This window comes from Rhagoletis zephyria, unplaced genomic scaffold (genome assembly GCF_001687245.7).
Source record: "Rhagoletis zephyria isolate East Lansing unplaced genomic scaffold, Rhagoletis_zephyria_1.1 Rzeph_scaffold_05274, whole genome shotgun sequence".
Taxonomy (NCBI): domain Eukaryota; kingdom Metazoa; phylum Arthropoda; class Insecta; order Diptera; family Tephritidae; genus Rhagoletis; species Rhagoletis zephyria.
This window is the reverse complement of record NW_016162357.1, coordinates 10,299-35,247: the sequence shown is the minus strand read 5'-3', so window position 1 is coordinate 35,247 and position 24,949 is coordinate 10,299. Positions and strand designations below refer to the sequence as shown.

At 33.2% G+C, this 24,949-nt stretch overlaps 1 protein-coding gene across 2 annotated transcripts; it reads right to left on the bottom strand.

Annotated features, from left to right (window-relative positions):
• Positions 1 to 3,162: 3,162 nt before the first annotated feature.
• Positions 3,163 to 23,222, bottom strand: LOC108371862 (stearoyl-CoA desaturase 5-like). 2 transcript variants are annotated; one of them, XM_017627470.1, is made up of 5 exons: positions 22,808 to 23,222; positions 4,918 to 5,272; positions 4,487 to 4,823; positions 3,642 to 3,988; positions 3,163 to 3,553 (listed from the first exon to the last, which is right to left on the bottom strand). In XM_017627470.1, the coding sequence occupies exons 2-5, from the start codon at positions 5,270 to 5,272 to the stop codon at positions 3,318 to 3,320; spliced, it is 1,275 nt and encodes a 424-aa protein (XP_017482959.1). In that variant the 5' UTR covers positions 22,808 to 23,222; the 3' UTR covers positions 3,163 to 3,317. The 2 variants fall into 2 exon arrangements, with proteins under 2 accessions (XP_017482959.1, XP_017482958.1); XM_017627469.1 differs by having other exon boundaries at positions 23,007 to 23,222.
• Positions 23,223 to 24,949: the final 1,727 nt, after the last annotated feature.

Genomic DNA, 24,949 nt, shown 5'->3' with positions numbered 1-24,949 from the left:
GAATGCTACAAGGTGTTAACACAATGAAGAACAACTTGTGCCACCTTACCTCACCCAGCCTAACTTTGAAGAAGTAAAATAGAATCGACAAGCCCGTAGAAATATTTTTTATTTATTTAATTAAATCATACACAGATTTCGGAATATTGTATTCTATCGTCAGATTGTCAATCAACCGACTGATTAGAGGTGTAGCTACGACAGGAATGGAATGAAATTTGAGATGTCCACTAACCCATTATTTCCTGAAGAACTTACCAGACTCTTTTATGAATCTTAATGGAGGGAAAAAGAATATAGCTCGACCATGTTCAATATGAGTATGCTTCGTACTATCTTCATTTTTCAAATAAGACACACACAGTGGATCGTCGATGTTACCTTTGATAACCACCATAGGTCGTCCCCATGGAATGTGCCCCCTAATCAGTCCTTTCAAACCTGGTAGCTCACTGCTTCTCTGCCTTTTCAGGAAACACTTGGTTGTTTTGCTGGTAAAATTGGTCCCGCTCCAATTGAACGCTCTTAAGAACCGCAATTTGCCAACTCATCAGCAGTTCGTTTCCTTGAACATCATGGTGTTCATTTCATTTCCCTAAAGTTGAAATATGTATACTGTCATATACACTATAAATTATTGTTCGGTTAATCCCAAAAGCTAAGCCAAGCAAACCATTGTTTGAAATAAAAAAAAAAAACCACATAAAAAGTTAATTTTTTTACGTATTCTATTCCACTAAGTAGCGGACAGCAATTATGTCTTGTCTTTACTTCTTAATTTTAATCAATCGCCTGGCTTTGGTCCTGCTAGGTTTAATACGCGATACCACTAACCAATATCCCACAATAAGAGACAATAAATTCTACAGACAACAAGTCTGCTGGTTGAATGATCGTCTGGTTTACGCATACATACATATTTATATGTAGGTATGTACTTTCATAAGTATGTACCTACATATGGACATACATTAGATCGTATCACAAAAATAAATGCAATTTATTCCAAGCGATCTTGACGGTAGGTATTTAAGGAGTGTAAAATTCTTCGCTATTGGTATGGACAAAATTTGAGTTAACCTAGCAGAAAATTTGTAACTGCTTCTTTTGGTAAACCCAGCAGAAAATTTTTAACTGCTTCTTTTGTAACCCAAATGCAAATATGTGAATTTTTCATTAAAAACAGCCTTTGCTTACAACTACAGACGGCTATATTTGCATTCTGAAATTCCCTGGGAATAGTTCGGAGCGACTTCGGGGCAAGCTCAGGACTTTCTCAGGTCCATTTCGAGACTTGTGCGGACTATTTCAGGGCTAATCAGTTTGGTGATAAATTTGGGGCTAGCTCGGAATCAGTTCGGACCTACTTCAGGACTCTTTTGGGTCTTGTGCGGTACTATTTCAGGAATTTTTCGGGACTTGTTTCGGAGCAAGATCGTCGTATCAAAGTCGTCTTAACTATATGTATATTTATCAAGCTTTATAAAAAAAATGGATTATAAATTGAAAAATTTATTCGAACGTAAATTTATAAAGCTTATAAAACTTATTTTATTTTTTATGAATAAGGCCATCCATTTTTAACTAAATAGTTGGAAATTTTTTCGGCACATTCATCGTGATACGATCTAATGTACATACATATACACACATATGTATATACTATGTACGTAAGTATATGTATGTGTTTGGCTGTATTCTTGTTCACCTCCAAATTCATGTTTTGCAACAATTATCATTGGTTTCTTTCCATCCATGCTGCTATCGAATTCGATTTTATTTTCAAATACTTCCGCTTATAATATTCTATGCTTCCTCAGCTCCTCTTAAGCAAAAAAAAAAAACAAACAGTAAACTGTATGAGTATGTGTACATTTTATAGAAATTTGAGCTCACAAAAATTTGCGATCAACTAAAAACAAAAGTTAAAAAAATTACTACGCATCTGCCAAGGTGAGTTGAAAGGCTGCAGATGAGGTCGAAATGATATTGAAAAGCTGAGATCATGGTTGAATCTATGAATAAAATTTCCATTAACAATTTTTAGTAAGAATTTGCGCATTCAGTTGGAAAAATGGAAAAATTGCAACCGGAACTAATTAATTCGGTATGCAGGGATAATCTCCTGCGTCAGTTGCTAGCTGGAATTAAATAGCCGTTTTTCAGATAAAAGAAACCATTTTCAAATTAAGTGAAACCTTTTTCAGATTCAATGAAGCTTTATTTAAATAAATTGAAACTTTTTTTCGAATTAAATGAAACATTCTTAAAAGGAAGTTTCATTTAGTTTGTAAAAGGTTTCGCTTTGTTTGAAAATGATTTCATTTAATTTGAAAAAATTTAAATTTAAACTGAAAATGCTATATACAGCAAAGTGCCTTTTCTTGTTGGATGCATCTTTGAGCATTATTTATTGTTATGCAAACTTTCCCAAAAAAAAAATTGTAGAAGCATATGCATGTACATATGTTTGTATGTATTTTAACATAATGCGTTAATCATCTGTTGAAAGCCAGCAGCTAGGCAGTAATAAAAGGCCGTCGCTATTTTTCGAAACTGTTTTATTGTTTACCTAAACATTTTTGGTTATTCTTTATATAATAATATACAAAATAATTTTAAAGCAAACTAAAACTAGCGTTTCATTACATTTATTGTGCGTATGTTTATAAAAAAAAAATAAACAAACGTTCGCGTTTGAGTTCTAAGACGAAAATAAAAATATAAAAAAAACTCTTAAAACTCTATACAAGCAATCTCCTTAGAACTAGCCTTAACTCTGTATGTTGTATGTGAACTACCTCCCTTAACGTTAAAAGTATGTATGCCGCATAGTACCTCCTCTTAAAAGTACGTACGTTCAAAATTATTGTTGTTGTGTTCATCTTCAACATCATCATTATCATCATTAGCTGCATTTCACATTTCCTTTCACTTTCGAAAGAAATTCTCCTCATTATTTCCTCCACGTCAGCTACTAAATAGTGCGCAAACTGCTCCATCCCTCCCCCTCAGGACACATATGTATATACATATATGTAGATTCCTCCAAGTACATTGAGTATGCGCTTATTGCAAAGACGTCTATAAAAACATGTTGTTGGTGTTCGTACTTTTACATATAGATATTGGTGGTTGTGCGTATTTTTTGTATTTTTTGGATTTTTTTTTTTAATGAAATTTGTTCAGTGTGATAACGGTAGCATGAGAATAGGAAGCTTCAAACAGGCACCAAGTATAATTTTACTAATTAAATACTGTCCTATTCTAAAGCAAAAAAATGAATCTGTGTACGAGCACTGTAAACTGAAATGCTTCTATTCTTCCTTATTCTCGTAAAGCGCGCCCTTACGATCTTCGCTGGAAATATCCGTATCATCCCAACCCCAAATCATGGTATCCTCTTTCTCATGATCGAGTTTCGACACCAGCTGGTTGATGTTCACATTGTTGTTATTTAAGTCATGCAGAGAGTAATGTGAGCCATCACCGGTGCGCTGTAAACGTTTCAGAATCAATTCCTGTGACACCGATTTCAAATCGTAAGCTTGACCTATGAGAAAAAAAATGCAACGAAAAAAAATTTTAGTATACATATTTTGAGCTACTACTGCTTTCTGCATTTATCACTAACGACTTACCAATACGTGCCATGAGATCCAAGAAAGCTGTGGTCCAATTGTGCTTGTATGCTCCCAATTCTCCCGCTTTGTAGTCCCATGGGAAGACATGATGATAGTTATGCCAGCCCTCGCCAAAAGCAATGATCGACACAAATTTGCTATCAACCGAACTGATGTTCTTTTCGTATGGTCTCATGCCGTAGAAGTGAGCAGCGCTGTTCACCAGCCAAGTGCCGTGCAGCGAGAGTGCATAACGAAGCATTGAGCAAACGAAGAAGCAAACTTGGAGAGATGAGCCCAACACAAAGTAGGGGAATAGTGCCGGAAGGACGAAACAGCAAATGGGCATTACAACAAAGTAGTATCTGTAAGCGAGAAAGGGGAGAGTTAGGTATAAAACGAGTCATTTTCGGCAGAAAAGAGGGAAGGACAAAGTGTCACAAATCGAAATTGTTATCGTTATCGAAATTGTTACCGTTATCGACATTGTTGTCGTTATGGACATTGTTGTCGTTATCGAAATTTTTTTTCGTTATCGACGCAGCTATCATTCCCTCTATCGTAATTGTAGGCACTAACGACTGTGTTATCGTTATCGAAACTACTATCGTTATCAATATTGTTATCGCTGCCATAAGCGCCATAGTTATCGTCAATCTACCGTCATCCTTATCATTATTACTGTCGATAATGGCGCCCTTGCCATCATTGATAACGATTTCACGCACAGTGTTACTTACACTTACAATTTATTTACGGATTTTATTTTCTAAATTTCCCCCTTTTTTCAAAACCCTACTAATTGTAAAATTAACACTTCGTTCGAAAATAATACTCAAAATTTCGCTTTTAACTTTACTCACTTCCGCTGGAACTGAACTACAGGATCGGCCAAAATATCGCTCATATCAATGCATTTGCCACGTTCTCTTACATCGGAATGCTTCTTGCACATCAACCAACCCATATGAGCAAAGAAGAAACCACGACCCGAATTGTGCGGATCCGCATTGGTATCGGTGAATTTATGATGCACACGATGATCGCGACACCATTCGTAGATGCTGTTCTGGAACGCGAGCGATTGGCAAAGCATAAGGAATATACGTAATGGCAGTTTGGCTTTGTAAGCGCGATGCGACCATAGACGATGTACACCGGCAGTGATGCCCAAGCCGCCAAGTATGGCATAAAAATAGCCTATCGTACGCGATGGGAGGAAGAGAAAGCATATATATATATTTAGTAAATTAAACAAAAAAATTACATATATGTAACTCCATCATAAACGCACCAATTACAAATTCCAGATAAGCGTTCTCAGCCCAAATTAACCATACGCCATAGAGAGCGCTCGAATGCAATAACACAAATAAGAATACATTGAACCAAACGATTTCCATTTTATAAGGTTTCTGCGTAGCCGTATCTGCTTTGTTCTGAGTTTGCGCCACTGGCTTGGCAGAGTTTTGACGACTGATGGCCGCCGCTGACTCGCCCTGATTCGGTACGCGATCATTGTTGCTTGTTGCTGTTTTGCAGGTGCTCTTAGCTAATGTAGCCTGCTTGTTGTTGTTAGCGTCATTATTATTATTGGTGATTGCCGTTTCGGCGATAAGGAAAGTGCTGCCTATCAGATTTGGAGCCATCTGTAAGAGGGAAGAGAAAGCCCAAAAAAAAAGATTAGATTTTTGAATACAAAATTCAGAAGGCAACAAAAGTTAAAAGTTAAGTTAACTAAATATATTTTTTTATCTAAAATGTTATAGACATAAATCAATCAGCAAAATGTTTAACTCTCGAAAATAGCTTTTTCAGCAATAAATCATTTGAATTTTTTTTTTTTCAGCACATCCCGTAAATCATAAGTACATAAATGATTGCATAACATACTATGCACGCGCGTCGCTTTTGAAAACTGCTATTGATGAATTTATATGATTGGTTTTTATTAAAAAAAAAAAAAAAAAAACTAAAAAACATATAAGCTGAAAAATAGCTGAAATGAGCTCATTTTTCTCCCGCTCGCATCGCTTTGCCGCACAACTCTTTTAGTCGGCACACTCGTATTAGAGAATAAATATATTCGTATTCTCTCCAGCAGCTAACTAAATAAATAAATAAATTCGTTGCCAACCAAACCACACGTTTTTTGCCTTGAAGTCATTACCAATTCGAGTTATGCGTCTATGATTTCCTTCGGCTGACTACCAAATAAGTTCTAAAGAATCTAAAGCATAACTACTACTATATAGAATGTGTTAATGAAATGTTCAAAAATAACTACAACTCATCAGCTATTCCTGTCAGGTTGCGATAGAAATAAAAAAATTTATAAAACTGAAACCATTTTTAAAGAATTTATGTATGTAGTGAAGAAAATACAAAAACTTTGAATACAAATCGCTACAACAGGGACACCAATTTCAATTGAATCGCTTGGAAAGAGTTTAGAGAGTTGCACGTGAACTCGTAAAATTTTGCTAGTTCTTTTTTAGAAATCTGAATTTTGTTAATGCGTACGTTGATTTACATTCAAACGGAAATCGAATATAAACTTGTTCAGTTAGTTCAATTAAAAACTCACTTTAAGATAAATCAATTTAAGTGGCACAGGCACTCTTTTACACAGAAGGAGGCTTGGCCCGATTGTTGTAGGTAATAAAATTTACTTAAGAGATAAATAAAATATACGGGGCACGAATAAATTAAAATAAAATACTCAAAAAAAAAACAAAATTGAACTTGTTAAAAGGCAAGCTGACATTCAGAGAGAACTGGTTTATAGAAATCTCGCAAAATTATATTTGAGATCGCATTCATAATGTCCATCGATACATAGTTACATATGTACATATGATATGTGTATGTGTGATATGAAGCGAAGATTCTTAAATAATCATATTGATCGTAAGTATTTCCGTATTCAATGGTTCGTAATTTTAAATACGCCATGGAACTTGTTGTAGCTCTTGCAGCCACTAGTGGGTCGCGGAAGGGTTTTAGAAACAATTGAAAAACCACCAGAAAAATATAAGCTTTAAAACATCCTCATTAAATCCTGACATTGACGTTTTACTATAATTGAAACAGTCCCAAAAAAATTTATTATTATTGTAATTTTTCTTAAAAGAACTTTGAACCTTTGAAGATATAATTAGTTGAAAAAATATTTAAAACACTCCGTGCAAAATAAAATAACATTGTGGATATTATGTAAAGAAAAAAATTCTGTAAAATTAAAAAAGTTTTTAAATGTTGGTCCATAAGGACGAATAGATACTGAAAAAGTCCTTTTAGAATTTTATTCCTGAATTTCCTTGAAAATTTGTAATAAATATTTTTGAAAAAAAAATTTATGTTAAGGACTGATAACACACGAGTACATGCTCGAATTTCGCCCATCAAACTTTATTAGCTTAAAAAATGCAAATTAATTAAAAGGACCTTTTCAATATCTATTCGTGCTTGAGAAACAAAAGACTTAAATTTTCTTAATTCTACAGAATTTTCGCTTTCATTTTGTATTCATGCTATTAAGTATTCCTAATTGCACTGATTTTTTAAATAATTTTTTTAATTAATCACATTTTTGAAAGTCCCTTTGAAAAAATCCTGACTTTAGGGAGAAAAACTAAAAACGCAGTCTCACTAAATCTGACCCATCGCTTGGTGAGTATACTGATTTTTCGTGTGTTGAAATTTCGTAGTCTTTGGCGCACGGTGTAATCATATTTAAACTGTACTAATTTGTTTGCCTAATATTATTCCTGCAGCTTTCTCAATTTTCAACTGATTTTAGAATTTGATAACTTTCTAAATAGGGAATTTCAATGGATATCAGGCACCATAGTAAATTAATTGGAAAAGTTTCATTGTATGGAATTGGGAATAAAAGAACTCATTTTGCCACTAAATATTTCCCGATCGCCACCAAATTTTATATTGGAAGCATTAAGACTAAAAGGAAACTTTTTCTACCCGGCGGGTTAAAATTCATTTTTAAGTCTATTGTATATATTTTGCAATATTGGATGGTAAATAAAATGTACATATACTTCACCATGGACCGATGGACCATGGAGGTATTACAATATGGAAAGCAAAAGGTTATAATCCACTGTTCTAGCATAAACAATTGAGAGAAACTAAAAAAAAAATCTTGGAGTCCTCATAGGATCCCAGCATGTTAAACCACGTTGACGACAGGAGCAGGGCAGGGTTCAAATATGTAGAAACTTTTGAGACTTCAGGGCTAGGTTAGGTTGGAATGGTTTTATGGTCGATCCCACTCACATATATGCTAAAAGAGGCGCGTTCGGATACCCATCTATGCAGTTGAGGGATTCACTTCACTGCCTTTTGTTTAGTTTATTTTATTAAAGTAGGTACTCTTTTTTCATAATTGCTATCACATGTGATTCGTCGAATAGCAATAATGTATTTTATTGTTTTACATTAGGGTGGTCCAAAAATGCATGTGAAAAAGTAAAGTCGGAATTTTTATGCTCTCACCCCCTAGGATTGTTCGATACAGGAGCTTTCCAATTATAATACCCAATTGTTTATGTAGCCATTTTTTCATCGCAACTATAATTTACAGGTTGGCCAAAAACCCCGAAAAACGTAATGGTGCGACCAATAAAAAATCGTTAGTATTAAAAAATGGTTAAGTAAACTATTGGGTATTATTATTGAAAGTCTACTGAAGATAAGCAGGGTTTTCCGATCGAAAAATATTGATTTGCAAGAATTCTATATCATTTCAACGAAAAATTTTATTTTTCCCATATAAAAATACATGGAAAACTTTGACCGCTTTGAGCCAACTCTAAATATTTTTTGACTTCAAAATAAAAAAAAATGGGGTATACTTTTCTTCGATATAGAACAATCCTAGGGGGCGAGAGCGTTACAATTCCGACTTTACTGTTTTCGGACCACCCTATTGTACATACATATGTATATGTAAGCATGCGTTTATCTATTTGCATATATGTATTAATTTTTATTTATTCAAATGTACCTAAAATATACATAAACAATAAAAGTTCTGGAAAAATGATTTTGGCAATCAGCTACTTCCGGTCTAAGCTACTCACATACAAACATTTTTGCTGCGTGTTGGTATTTTAACAATTTAACACATTTCGGGAAAAGATATTTTATCGACAGCAAAAACAATAGATTATTAATTAGAACGTCTGATTTTGCATAGTCAAAAAGAAGAATAATCAGGGCAACGAGCTGAGTCGATTTAGTCACCTCCGATTGTTTTTTGTTTGAACGAAATGTTCGACTAGAACTAAATGTATTTAAATATTAATCATTTATTAGAAGCGAACAATATCGGTATATCCCATACATTGATTAGGTATTAGTTCTTATAATAGGCATGTTTTATTCAACCATCACAAGCAAATAGCTAAATCTTGGTCAAATAAAACGAAATTAGCTTATTTCCTATGTTAGCCTAATTTTGACAGTTGTTTGACTGCAATTAGTGTCAAAGTAAGTTTTTGCCTCTTTCTGATTGGCTGAAGGAGAAAATTTCTGATGCTGAATGGCAATGCCTCTTGTTCAATATACAAGCCAAGATAGCTTTTCATAAGCCGATATAATTATGTTGGGTAAGTCCTCCATACAAAATAAGCTAATAGCTTAAATTTCTGGACAAATAAAACACGGCTATTATAACTCCTTTATTTAAGCGGCAAAGATAATTTGGAATTTAATACTTATAGGCGAAGAAGTTTGACTGCTTAATAAATAAGTATCTAAGAATAAAATTAAATACTCTTTTAATACATAATACAAAACTTGAAATTCAAAGAAGTTACGAAACTGAAATGAACCCCCAAAATGTGCGCTTTACTATCGAAAAACCTGCAACAATAAGTATTGAATTTTAAAATTTAATTTCAAGTGAAAAATCTTTTATTTAAAATGCCAACTTAACCGCATTTGCATAAATTAAAGAGATGCTGAGACGTGCTTTGGCTGTGTGAAACTTGAAAACTTGCACTTTGTTGGCAGCGCCAAGCGGCTACGCTAGGAATTGACGGACTTGACATTGAATGCTGTTGCGGTTGGTAATTTGCGCACATTGCTCTGTCCCAACCTTGAATGGCGCGTTTGGTAGCTGCTAACATGGCTTTGTTTGGCACGCTGTATGTGTGTAAGTCCACACATACATAGTTGCTTTGCAGCTGTTGCAAGTGCAGCATAACTTCAATGTAAGTTGGATGTAGACACTGATAATGCATCTGCGGCATTTGAGTATGAGTAACTAAAAGTGTTTATGTACAGGGTGATGCGGCAGGCCGAACTACTTGGGATATATGTATGTACATTAGGGTGTCACATCAAAAAAAAGTTGCAATTTTTCCAGCGAAATTGTAGTATTTATTATATTCTAAGACGTTCGCCAAAATATTTCCGAAAAGTATTAAGGTGTACATGAGCTGGGTCGTTTAAAAGTACCTCCAAAAATCTCACTTCTTTGATGCCGTTAATAAAGTTTTTAAATATTTTTATGCAGACCTTTTAAGCTTAAACTATTCTCTAATATGCGGTGAATTTTTGGTAAAAATATATTAAAAACTTATTTTATTTAAAAAAAAATCTATATTTGCAAGTTTTTCAAATCGGCCAGGCTCATCTAAATCCTCATATTTTTCGGAAATATTTTGGGCGGAAGTCATAAATATAGCAGTGCCGTTTTTTCTGTTTGGAGAGTGACGCACCCTTATGTACATATTATATATTTGCTTTTGAAAAATACGAAATGGCGGTTTTCCTATCCAAAATTGAAATAGGCGCAGTTTCTAAAGATTTTAGGCCACAGCAAATTTTCAAATGTGTCTTAATAAAATGTAATATATGTAAATATGTACCCCTTATAGATAGCCAAACAAACTTATTTTTTTTAAATACATACACAAATATGTATGTGCGCAGTGCCGCATTTAGCATCTATGGGCCCATAGGCGCTTTTCGTGTTGCGGGCCACGGGCATTCTCCATATTTTAGTTTTTTTAATTGTAAACATGACCTAACCTTACAGGTAAAAATTACGATTCGATTTTTCTATAAAATCTAAAAATAAATGCTTTGTAAATTTTAAACCATGTTATACTTTTTTGTTTTACATAGTAGGAGCGGTATTGAATGTAAAAAAAAATAATAATTTTCCACATACGTATACGGCCGAAAAAATATTTACACACAGAATTTTTCGCAGTGTATGCAAAGAGAATAAACCATATTTTTTTATGGGCCTGAAAGTCATTTTATCATTAAGTTCATATATAAAATTTTTTTTTAAGTTTTCGATTTTCTTTTAAAAATCAAAATAATTTTTGTTGTTAATTTTCTTCTTTGAATTAATTTATTTATTTTTCTATTTCAATTTTTAGATTTTACTGTCTTAAAAAGAAAAAATATATATGTTACTGGCCAAACCCGAATTTAGGACAAAACTGTTTTTCCTAAGGTAAACGCCAGAAAACGCCCCACTCAACGCTTTTGTTTAGGTATGGCAGTAACTTGCACCACAGCCACGTTTTGAATTTTTTCTTCATATATACTTTGTATAAATCATATACTTTTAAAATAAAAAAAAATTAACTACGTTTCTTATTGTGAAGTTGTATATTGACAAATTCACTGTTTTGACGAGCGAGGCGAACACCACTGCGACACAAAGGAGTCGGTGGTATCATTCTGACCCCTATGGCCAAGCCGGTGGCACGCGTACTCACTCCATTTGCCTGCCGTCGACTCGACGAAACGACGCGTTTTCTTTTGCTTACTTAACTAAATCAGCTATTTAGTACTTATATTAGGGGTATTCTCTGAGTCTTGCAAAGCCCTTGCATGGTGCACAAATTGCACGGATTGCACGGTAAAAACCGGTTTTCGTATGGGACAGCTTTGCAAACCGTGCAATCCGTGCACCGTGCAAGGGCTTTGCAAGACTCAGAGAATACCCCTATTATGTTTTACTACAATGTGAATGCCCTTCGATTAGGGTAGAAAATGAACTAAAAATTTAAAATTTATTTGATCGATCGCCTTCAGTGCCATTTACGTTTCTTAAAAATTTTAAATATGTATATAATTTTTCACTTATTTTATTTTTTTTTTTTCATGTGACGCACGCCCCTTTGTGGTGCGGGCCCCTAGGCTGGCGCCTATGTAGCCTGTGCATAAATCCGGCTCAGTATATGCGTATGTGCGCGCAAAATTATTGGCACTATTTTGTAGGCCAAGTACATACACATACATATGTATATGTATAAGTGCATATTTGTATAGAATATTTTTATTGAAACATTTTTTCTCGCAGCTCAAAGTACTTGCATATATGTACATAGTATATTCATGCTTTGAGAACCAGTCAGACTGTTGGCAATTTTGCCGCTCTGTCGACCTGTGCACCCCATCATCGCCGCGGCGTCGCATAGAGCGCAGGTTAATCCACTTTATGCAATGAAGAATAATACTTAAACTTTCAGTTTTCTTTTTTGGTTGCTCCCGCCGTTGTGCTTGTTCCATTTGCCATTCTTCACTTTATTTTTCTTTTTATATTTATCTAATTATTCGATTCGATTCGGTACTAAATGTTGCCTGGCAACTTTAATTTTTTTGGCGAAGCGCAACTGGTTAGCCTACATATAGTATGTATGTATATGTATATGCAAACATACCGCTGTTCGTATATATATATGTATGTACGCTCGTAGATGTTTAAATTAATACTTTGGTTTTAATTGTTATTATTTTTTTTTTGTTCTTTAACAAAAAGCATTTAACATAGTTTTTCCTCATTTAAATATTTTATGTCTCTCAATTTTGGATAGCGCTTTGGTTGCATTATACAGAAAATGGAAATGGAATTTGGAGTTAAAGAAGTTACAAAAAGGTTTTAGAAAATTTAATTATTTTTTAACGTCAGCCTTTCACTAATCTTAATACAATTTATTTGAATGGCTCCATTTAAAAAATTGTCAATTAGTCATGAACTTTTTAATTGGCAGTAACTAAGGTTAATACTTCAAGCGAGAATTAGTTAAGTTGCAAAATTTGTAATAATTTTGGCATAGCAAATCTAACTAAATTAAAATTACAAAATTTTGGAATGGCATTTATTACAGTTTACGCTTACGTGAATATCTTAGTTTGTTGAGCGAATATACATACATAAATCATTGGGCAAAGCGCATGGAATATAGGGCCGGAACAAATGTAGGCGTTAGCTTATATGAACTTCAATTTCACAGGATAGCCGACTGTGGCAAAATGTATGATAATCGAAAAAATTAACAGTAAAACAGCATTTTTCCCCACGGCGCTGTTTCAAGAAAAGTGGGGAACTTAATTTTGTATTACCTAGAAATCGAGGAATTTATGCGATTTAATATGCATTTTTTGAGACTTTTTGTATACATTAGAATACTAATCAGTAATGGAATCTAAAACTCATAAGAAAATCATTACAGTATTTATCTCGCATGTAATGCATTACTAGATACTTTTCCCACTGGGTATGTATTATTTCAGTGCATGACAACTCAACGAACCCAACGAGCGGGCCAGTTTGGAACTGAGATAATCTCAACAATGCACAATGGAATGCAAAATATTCCGGTAAAAATCCCCAATCCAGCAACTAAATAGCCAATTGTAGAATATACTGTCATTCCAATCCAGAGCTTGTATGTATGTATGTATCCCTGGACTGAAATGCGCTATGTTCTACTAGTCAAACTCTTTCATTTGATACCCATCCTGAGGGGATTGAAAACAAAAAAGATAAATGCAAACGTCCATTTTGTGGAGGTGGCCATTTTGTAATTCATTTACAACTAGATTTAACCCAAAAAACGCTAAAAAAAAAGATGCACAAAGGTAGAAATAGTGGTTTAAAACTTGCCACAAAAATATGCACCATACTATAGGCTCTTGAAGACAATATTAATGATAAATGTAGTTTATACGACATTTTCCCAATAATTTACATCAACTTGCAAAAAGTGGTCCAACATTCTAGAGCTCTTCTCCTTTCATATGTACCATACCGCATTCGTGTCTTAAAGCATCAACAGACGGCTGCGTTGAACCGGATCAACTCAGGAATTAACTGCAGCTGATCCGGATTAAGTCCGAGTTAATCCGGTTCAACGCTGCTATCTGTTTAAGCTTTTATTCTTTTTATTAGTCCATTCTTGGACCACTGTAGGAAGCCAATTTTAAAAGAGATTACAACAAAGCTGGTTTTTGTAATCATAGTAACATTGAGTCTTACCAAAGTTCTTCAGTTTTTCCAAAACCTATAACTGCACCCTGCAGCTCACCAGGTATTTTTAGCTGAATTTTTATTACTGAAATCAGTTGTGAACTAAGATCTCATGATTTGGGACATAAGCGGTAGTGGAACGCCGAATTAGTTGGCATACAGAAGAGAATAAACAAGAAAACCGATGGCCGAACCAAACTCATGGCTGATCACGTCATTACTTTTTGACGGTAGAACCATTTACAGATGCATTTGGTTAGAAGTAACCAACCAGTGAGGAGAAAAAAAATGTCCACAATTTTTTGCTTTTTTAATTTGCAAAGCTAAAAAAAGTGGTAACGTTTACGAACAAAAAATAGTAGGCAATTTAAGGCATCCATAATAAAATGAAATGCTTCGTAACTTTTCGAATTTTTTCGAGACTATTTAACACTAGAAAGACGAACAGGGTCGTTTGCCCCATTTTCATATTCGACTGCCAGTATTACTTTACCAGTTATTTTTTTAAATTGGGTTTTTTGTTATTAAAATAAAAATATGAAAATTAAAGTTGAATTTTTATTTTATTTTTTGAATAAATAAACAGTCTATGATTTAAAATTATACGTTTTTTCTTGCCAAAAATTAACTTTTCAGTGTTTTTGGAGCGCTTCATGATTTTTTACGGCTTATTCGGGAACTAAGGGGACCTTTGTGGATTTTTTTGAGGCTTAAAGGGATGGTTCGGGCTCTAATTTTCGGTAGTTTCGGGTTTTTTTTCGTTATTTTTTGGGATTTTTTTTCAGAATTTTTCGAGATTCCTTATATAGTCCAAACACTAAAGGCAGAGTCACTGTTCATATTAGGGCAACTTTTTATTACGGAAATATGATTCACCGGTATGAAAATTTAACGATTCAAAGTTTTAGGACCACTCATTTATGGCTTGAAATCCAACACTGATTTTTTATAAACCTTATATCGTTTTCTTTTTCGTGATCAGAATGAAAATTTACTACCAAGAAAAAAACAGATTATGAAAATTAGTAAATGAAATCGAAATTTTTCGCACATGTTTATTTTGTATGTAGTATATATGTACATATGTATGTACATCGGTGTGTATGTTGATATAAATAATACTAAATTTTAAGCAATAATTCGACAAGAATACTTTATTGCTATTTATTGATTTTCATTTCAGCTCAAAACTGAACTTTCATATGGATACATACATATGTACATACATATACATAAGTACACATTTGAGCACATCTATGATGCCACATATGTACATATCTATCTATATACATATCTTATTTATTCATTCACAACACGCACTCTCAAATACCATTCAATTTGTTTGAGTACAATAATTGTAGAATAATAGACACTGTTCTAAGCGTATTTTTTTTTTTAATTTTTTAGCAAGCGTCAACAGGCTCTCCTCAACAGCACTCCCACTCCAATCACCCCGCATAATGACACCATAGAGACGCAATAATGTTTGTTCATAGTACGTAAGTATGTGTGTACGAAAACTATAGGCGTCACTGTAATAAGTCAACGCCAATGCGATATAGGGACAACCTGTGCCACTGCCATTGTCACTGACAACGATACCGCCGCCATCGACAGCAACACCAACACCGACAAGGCGCTTGAAGAGTCGCACGCATTTGCGCATGCGCATGCCAAACATACTAATTTCGTTGTATGGATTTGCTGCTTTTTTTAAGCTGGCTTTATACTTTGGTTCCGCTTGAATGTTCGTACATACTTATGAACATGTATTATACAGTATCCACACATTGAATAATGACCGATGTTTGTTTTGTTTAATAAATATGTATCTCGCTTTGATTTAAAATTTTGGTTATTTGGTTAAAATTTTGCTGATATTTTGCGGAATTTTTATAATTTTGCACAAAGCATAAAATTTGGGTTTGAAAATATGTAATAAAAAATCCGCAAAGTTGCATTTAAATTTTCAACTTTTTAAACAGAGTTTTCACAATCTTCAGTTCACAATTTTCTTCCACACAAAGTACATTCGAGTTTTGTTTATGAACAAAGGCGTGATACAGTCAGAAATCATATATCAAATGTCAGTGCGATTTTTCAGCAACTTAAAATTTGCTCTTTAATATACTAGAATTTAATGGGCTATAAAACTACTTAGTCTAAATTCTGAAACATCATACTTTTTACGAAATTATAAAAAATTCTGCAAAGCAAAATTCCAAACCAAACAAACAAAATTAGAAATGAATACCTTGCTACATATTCATTAAACAAATCTATCGGTCATTATTCAATGAGCAGATACTGTATGTACGTACAATGGCGGGCAAACAAATAGGAACGCGACATTTTAACAAGCACAATATCCGAAACTTGTTAAAATGTCGCGTGCCTATTTATTTTCCCGCCACTGTATACATACATACCCTGCCAGCAATTGGAGGATAATTTTATCGCTTATTGCTACGATGTTACAACTTCGTCACAATTGGAAATTAGTAAGGAAATCGTAGCTCATTTCACAAAAGCAAAAAAACACTTCTATCGTTTTGCTATCTTCTTAACAGATTTACGTACGATTATTATTACGCTTTGCTGCTTCGAAAATTAACCAAATCTCTGGAAGTTTTTTCAATTTTAATAAATTCAAATATTAAGATGAGGTGTTAACTGATTTATTATTTTAATGTCCATTTACTGTACATTTCTCAATATTTTTTTTTCTTAATATTTAGTTTAAATTTCGAGAAATGTGTGTGCATTTGAGCCTGTAATCTATCGGAAAACAGAATGATGAAAATGGCGTAAGTAACTCAGCGGCTGTGATTGCAAGTTCAAAGGTATCCCGAATTTCCCCTAAACCTTAATAAAAAAAAATATTTAACTTTCCAAAGAATCTTCTTTAACTCTTCTGACCTTATCATACAAGTTACTTTCAGTCCTATCTAAATAGTTTCTTCCGACAGCGAATAAGAATTTGAAAAAATATCGACATCAGCGGCGATGATTTTCACAGAAATGTCGTAACGAATTACTGACTTCCGCGATAGAAAATGCTGACAGGGATGCATGATGCGTTCAAATGTATGCCGACATTTAAGTTTGTTTGTATGTACATACGTAATGCATGTATGTAAGTAATGCGCGGTCATCCCAAATCGATACCAATCGCGCAAAAAATCAATATGCAATAAGGCAAATCGATTGGCGTGCATATTGTGAATAATCAATTTGATCGATTCATTCGGTTGACGTGCGTGTTAGCTGCTTGCTTTGCTATATTTTTTTTTATTCTTTGAAAATAATTTTTCATACTACATATGCACATAAATATGTGCATACATACCCATGTACATATGTATAAATTTAATTTTTTTTTTTTGTTTTTTAATTTTTAATATTCCACTTATGGTCTGCAAAACTTGGAATAATTCATAAGTTTTCTCTTACTTTGCTAACCATACGTGATCTTAATTCTAACAAAAAACAACAAAATAAAGAGCATACTTCAGGTTCTACAATCCATATAGATACGAGTACTAACAAGGGAATTAAGTAGCTAGGTATGCAAGCAATATTGTACATATGTATGTCGGTAAATTACAAAAGCTCAATTGACTAAGCTCAATGTAGCTAAGCGGCATGCCAATACATAGTATGTACACACATACATATCGTGTCTGACATAAAGGCACGCAATACCCACGCCCGCACACCATTCTACTGGTATGCTTCCTCAGTTCATTATTGTGGTCAAGTAGGAAGTTAAAATATTCTTTTGGAGGGTTTCCTTATTATTGCCATTGTTATTTGTATTTATTTTTGAGTTACCAGTCTATTGAAACACTCAAAACTAGTTATTGCCGCAATCGGTGGTGCCGACATGAGTGCTATTTATCTAACAAACAAGAATAATTAAGGAATAAGAATATTCTAAGCCCTTTGTATTGATGAAAAATCATTAATTACAGTTATATGCTACGATGTACATTACTTCCGATATGTATGTATGTATATAACTAGAAAACTTTAGAAATTTTATTTATGAAATATGAAGTCATGATTCTGTCAAGTTTGTATTATATTTCTTACATATTGCTTATTCAATATTTCTACATAGTGCTTTTTAACAAACAAAAACATGACAAACGAATAAAAATCGCCAAATATAATATATATATATTATAAACAATTCTTTTTTTTATTTTTAGCGTTCTAGGGTTAAAAAGTAGGAATTTTAATTCTATGAAAACACGGAAACAAAAATTGGTTTTTCCTTTCTCAAATACCCTAACCTAACCAAACCTAATGCCACTGGTATGTTTTAATGGTCAACATAATTTTTAAAAATGTGGTCATTTAATGCCTTGTGGAAATTCAGCATAAGACGGCTTTAAATATTGAATAGCATCAAAAACGAATTATTTATTGCCAAACCTTCTAGTCTCCTAATAGATAAGAAAAAGGTTAAAATGTTGGGCTCTCACACCTAGGAATTTTCTAAATGAAAAAAATGAATGTACATCATTGAAACTGATTCATGTGATTCATATTCCATAAATTCGCTGAATCATGGCTTGTAAAAGTCACAATTTTTTAGAACTTTTGCAATTTAAAAAAAGTTTTTCCAATCCTTGGTTAGGAGATGGTCCGATATCACATTCGGAACTGCACCCAGTACCCTCGAACCGATTACTTTCATACAAATTCGGCTAATCTCAATGCTCAAGAGCTCCTCGAGCCTACTATTAACGATGTCAGAGCCAAAGTAATTCTCCAACCGTAACCTCGCATACGCTGGTCACCTAAGAAGGTAGTATTGTTGTTGTTGTTTGCCTAAGGACCAGTGGCCTACTGAGGTTGCTACACATCTGAATACTTAATTATACTTTATATAAAAATTTTCCTCAATATATGCATACGCTACTATTCAGTCAGAGATTTATGGACCGATAAGAATTAAAGAATCTGCCGGTCGTGTACCAAAGGACTAACAACTAGCTTAACAATGTGGTCTTCCTTTGTAAGTGTAAGGTTATAGCATTCAGATTAAAGTTTCAAAAGTTTACATGCATTTCTAAGTCACTAGCTATGCAAAAAAACTTACTTGCTATTTACTTATGCACTATGCAATTTCAACATACATACATACATGCATGCATGCATATGTATCTATGAGTGCACTACTACTAAGTCACGCCAATATATGTATGCACTTAGAACAAGACCCAAAGGTGCAGCCTACATATTTGCAAACTGGCATAAAATACATAAATATGCATGCATTAGCGCTAGTAAATGTATTGCGGTCAGACATCGGTCAAAAAATTTCTAAATACAAAGCAACGAAACATTGTTACAAAATTTTCTGTGTTAATGAAATTCTGAATAAAAGTACGTATGTATGATGCATGCAATTTAATGCAATTTTGCAGTATAACACTAAGGATCAGTAAGTAGTGCAGTCTTCTATGGAAAAAAACATGTGAGCCATAAATGCATTATGCATTATTCGTACGACATACATATGCATTCATAACTTTCAGAAATGTAATGGTAATTTGAAATGGCGCATTAGATTTTTGCATTTTGAAGCCGTTTTATTATCATGATTTTTGCTCTACTTTTGTTTCGTTTCTTTTCTGTAATCTAATTTGAATTGGAAAAGGCTGAGTTGTAAAATTAAATTTTGCAATTTATGTATTAATTTTTTGTGGCATACATACATATATACAAATAAAAACCGACGTGCATTCTTAAATAATTTTTACATTCCGATTTTTGTTTTTCTGGAATGCAAAAATATATGTCAACCCGATGTTTAGATTGTGAAATGAGAGTGTGAATAAATGGGAATACAATAACAATGCATGAAATAATTATAAGACCAAAATTGAGGCTCATTAATAACATGGTTTTCATAGCAGATAACGCCATTATCTGGCAACACTAGCATATCGCACAACTACATATATCTATAGTGAGTTAACTCAAAAATCCGATCTCATGAAGAAAAAAATATTTGCATTCATTGTAGGCAAGTTCTATGAATTTCTTTATGAAAAGAAATCGTACAACATTTTTTTTAATTTATCGCTCTTTAGATCTGATGCGCGATATGCACATGCCGAATTAACAGCAATAAGGGAGACCAGCTGTAATAGAGGCGAAATTTCTCTACAATCCAAGCAGCAATTATGTAAATCCTCACAGTGCGAGAAACTCATCAGAAGAACCTTAAAGAGCTTGCCACGAAAGTTTGCATTAACGTGGTATGGGTACCCGGGCACAGTGCAATACCGGGAAACAACGCGGCAGGAAAGCTTGCGAGGGTAGAAACTCAATTAATTCTAGCCGGACGGTGTTTAGCTGAGCTCGAGTCTGTGGACATCCGCGACCTTCAACCATACGTTAAGGTTATGCGATGGTTCTATCAAACGAGCTCGTAAATAATGGCATCACATTGTCTCTCTGTCGGAATGTGCGGAGTAGCAATCACCGCAACCTAACCTCACCTAAAATTTGATACATCTCTCAATTCAGAGATCAATTTTATTTGATATTTGGACTTGGCATTTGACTAATTAAATATAGTGCAACTCTGTCCCTTTTTGCCGGTAAGTTAAAACTCGTCTCTGTTCTACCACTGTTGGCAGAGAATGAAATCATCTGGTTACTTAATATGAAAACTGTGTTGTTAGAGAAGCCTTAATTTTGGTCTTATAATAATTTCCTAATGGTACTTACTTATGCATTCCCTCCTAGCGTAACGCTATGTGTGCATTTATTTGAGTGAACCATTTTATTATACACATTTAATTAGAGGTCTTAAATAAAATAAAAACATTGCGAAATGTACATACATATGTAAGTATTTGATAAGTTACATAGTATAAAGTTCTTCTCAAATTCTAAATATGTATATTTTTACAAGCATATACAAATATATAAAATAGGCCAAAGCCTAGCGTTTTCCCACTCTTAGTTTAGGTTATTAAACACTCCTCAGCCTATAGAGAATTGGTAAAAAAAACTCAGGATTTGTATTGTAAATTGTAATTAAATTCTGATATCAAAAAATAATAATTATCTTTAAAAATGTGTACAAAAATTAATTTTTTTCAATTTGTTAAAGAAATATATCAATCTCATAATTTTTCATAAAAATAAAAATCAAATTGTTATATTTCAAAATTTCTTTTCTACAAAAATTGTTTTTCGACGACGAAAAAATGTTGGTCCAAAATTAATTTTTTTTCTGAAAATAAATTATTATTTTTATTTTTCAATGGTGAGTTTAATAAATGTCTCTTTTTTAAACCAATTGAAAGAAATTAATGTAGTAGACATACATTTTTTAATAAATTTTCTAAAAAAAAAAGTATTTATAGTACTTAATTAAAAAAAAAAAAATCAAAAAAACAATATTTTTTTATGTATAGATTTTTTTTTTAATTTTTCTAGATTTTATAATTCCAAAAGATATCGAAAATTTTTTTAAGAGTCCAGAAAAGTTCCAAGAACCTTACCAGAAAAATTCTCTAAAGCTCCAAGAAAACAGTACCTGAGAAATAAAAAAATTTTAACTTATCGACTTTCGAAAAAATAACAAAAATTTAAATTTTTAAATCCATACAGAAATCATGTTCTAGAGTTTTTTCTATTTTAAACTAAATAAATTAAATAATAACTACCAAATATCAATACAGGCGTTAACAATTAGGTAACAAATTATCCAGGTTTTTTTAATGGCATGACATATTTCTAAATTTGCATATTGTTGCCATTATTGCTTTCAAAGCAAAAGTAAACAACCTCAGAACTTTGCTACACACAGCAAAATAATAATTATTTGTGAGGATGCTTATTTTGACCCACTGTCATTTTCGATCTAACCATGACCGCGATTTAGAAAATATTATATCCAAAATATTCCATATTTCACGCAAAGCTATATACATATATATACTCTATGTTATCTAAAAACTTAAATGTCTAAAATGAGTTTCCACTCAACCAGAATCGTGAAGTTTGGACACCAATCCTGATTCCAGCTGAAATTCCGTTATTTTTCTCAAATTGGCCATAGAAGAAATTGAAATTTTATTTCAATATCAAGATTGTGGCTCCAAACTTTTCTTACTGGGAATGATTTTTGAACAAAATAATTAATGGCCGATAAAAAAATAAAAATAAATATTCCTCAAAACCAAGTTAATATTCAAGTTATATTTTAAATTGTAAGCCGCAGCGTAACTGAAAGTGGAATTCAAATCGAGACCAATCGTGTCAAAAGTTAAAATTTTAAATCGAAATCGGGAATTTCAATTTGGTATCAAGCTATTATAATGCAGATAATTTTCATTTAAAGCTATCTCTAAAAAAGCTAACTTTTTATTGTAAGACCTGACACAACATTGAACTCTTGTATTCACTTGAATACCTCGTCTGATTTTCACAAAATAATATATTTAAGGGATTCACCGTGTGTCGTAGCTAATGATATTGTCATAATGTCATACATTTTTAAAGGCCAAAAATATTTTTGGGTGATTCACAGTAGCTACAAAACATTTTCAAACCCTTCAAAACGCATAACTTTATAACAACAACATGAGAGTTATGACAGCTCGTGAATACCCTCAATAACATTTTTTTATTTTTTTTATTTTTATAATGCTTTGCCGAATTGCTAACCACTATTTCGCAGTTCTTTTCCTTTTATAGTCAATAATGTTTATTTTCAATTCAATCTCACTTTTCTATTTAGCACATAATGTCTCTTTGTTTTTTTTGTTTCATAAGTTCCACTGTTCGTTTTCAAATTATCGACACTAACTTATTTAATATCCATAAATGTTTATTGTTTATATTCTCTCACCTTAACTTATTATCTTAAATCTCGTAATCCTTTTGTTTTGCAAAATTCACAACTATGAATTTCACAAAAGGTACGTACGCGCTTTCCTCTTTCACAATGTTCTTGAGAGTATTTTTTTATCTATATGTTTTAAATAAATAGTTTTTTGTTTGTAACAATTTACTTAATTTTACATTTATTTTTCGTTGACACACCGCACCTTTTATCCGCTTTGCTGCAAACTTTTTCAACGCGCAAGGATAATAAAACGTCGTCGCGTATCGAACACGTACTACGTCACTTATCAAAACTTAAAAGAATCTATGAATTTAGAAAATAAGTACTCATTCGCACTGGTGGTCGTCGTCGTCGTCGTTTGCCGCCGATCAGAGTGCGTTCGTTGTTGACTGTATGAAGCCAGTAGACAAACAGTTTACCTAGAAATAATTACACCGAATTTTAAAGACAATTCAAATGTGCTGTCTTTTAATGTTTTAATAGTTGTGTGCCTGAGCCAGCATACATACATACATGCATACATACAAATGTACGAGTATGTGTGTGTGTGTGTTTGTATTCTCGAATGTTGTGTAGAATTTGTAGTTCTTGTTGGTACATGCATACATACATACGCTTAATGATTGCTGCTAATTCGGAACGCTCTTCTATTGTTGCTCGATCCGATCGCTTGTTCGCTGATCGCCTAATCTACGATGAGTATGTATGGATGTGTATCGGTCGAGAAGTTTTTGTTATGTGTTGTTGTTGTTGTGTCAAGCGCTTATACTCAAGTGGTTGTTGTGGTAGTGGTGATGGCAGTGGTAAGTTGGTCGACAACTCAATCGGCTGAGTTAGGGGGTTTACGCCTAGCCGTAGATATCACTTCACAAGTCAGGTGTATCTATTGTTGTTATTGTATCAGTTGCAGTGTCGGTGGTCGTATTGGTGTTGACGTTGGCGTTGACGTTGACGTTGACGTTGATAACAAAGCATAGTGGTGTAGTATCTTGGGCTTCTTAGGGGCGACTTAGTGCGGTCAAGTTGATCATGTTAAACAATTTGTTATTGTTGTTGGCATGAAGATGCGGCAATGTGCTAGTGATCATTTTCGACTTATTTTGCTGCTTGTATTCCATTGTACTGTGCATAACATGAAACACTTTTCGCAAAAAATCAGGTTTTAAGTTGCAGAAGTGTGCTAAATATTATTGTAGGTATTTTTGGTGCCATGAAATCAGTGCAATCCGGTAGCGTACGAGCCACCAAGAAAATAAATTTGGTTAATGGTTTATGAATTGCTTAACAACTTTTTGGTCATTGGTATTTTTCAACTTAGATGCATATAAACTTTTTTTTTATATTGCGACATTTATTCTGTTTGTGAATTTTTATATATGTACATATGTACATACATACTTGTCTTTATAAATTTGACTTCAGCATTTCAGAATGAGTGACGAACAAATAAATGAATTTCAAAATCTTAGTCAATATATTACTATTTGCTTAAGTATGTGTTATTCAAAAGACGTTGGTAGAATAATACCAAAGCTCATATGAAGAATCATCACGGGATCTTATTATGTGATCCTATTCTTAAATATATGACTTCAAACTTCACTAGGAATTATTATAAAACATAAAATTCGGTGAAGAATTTTTTTAAATAAAATGTCCGGACATTCCTATGCCGCTATTCTTATCCTTTCAATGGTGGCGATTTTTATGCGGCATATCGCACGGGCAGCGCAAGGAGTGATCTGCCACCTTGGCTTTTATCTTCAGGCTATTCACATGTTGATGCAGGCTGCAATTTGGTAGCATGTTTTGGTAAAAATACAGTTTCTGTCACTCGAATGCTTGCTTTTCACGGTTTCGTTTACCCTGTGAGCCTTTTACCAAAACCGTCGAAGCCTTTTACATATCTTTTTGATGCGCAAATCAATAGTATCAGTATTCACATTTTCTAAATCTGGCAATACCTCAAATAGATGTTCCAAAACTTTTTCCTTTTTTCCACTTCTGTACCACTCAGGAGATACCAGAACTCAAACACTTCATTTCTTGAAAAGGAATAGATGTACGTACTATTACATATAAGTTAATAAAAAAACATAAGTAATTATTTTTTTACAAGCCTTTGAAAGTAGATAAAAGCTTATA

Coding starts and splice junctions, on each gene's coding strand:
- LOC108371862 (XM_017627470.1), bottom strand. CDS start 5,272: ATGGCTCCAAATCTGATAGGCAGCACTTTCCTTATCGCCGAAACGGCA. Junction 3,989..4,486: donor GTAGTTCAGTTCCAGCGGAA/GTGAGTAAAGTT, acceptor TCTCGCTTACAG/ATACTACTTTGTTGTAATGC. Junction 3,554..3,641: donor GGATCTCATGGCACGTATTG/GTAAGTCGTTAG, acceptor TTTTTCTCATAG/GTCAAGCTTACGATTTGAAA.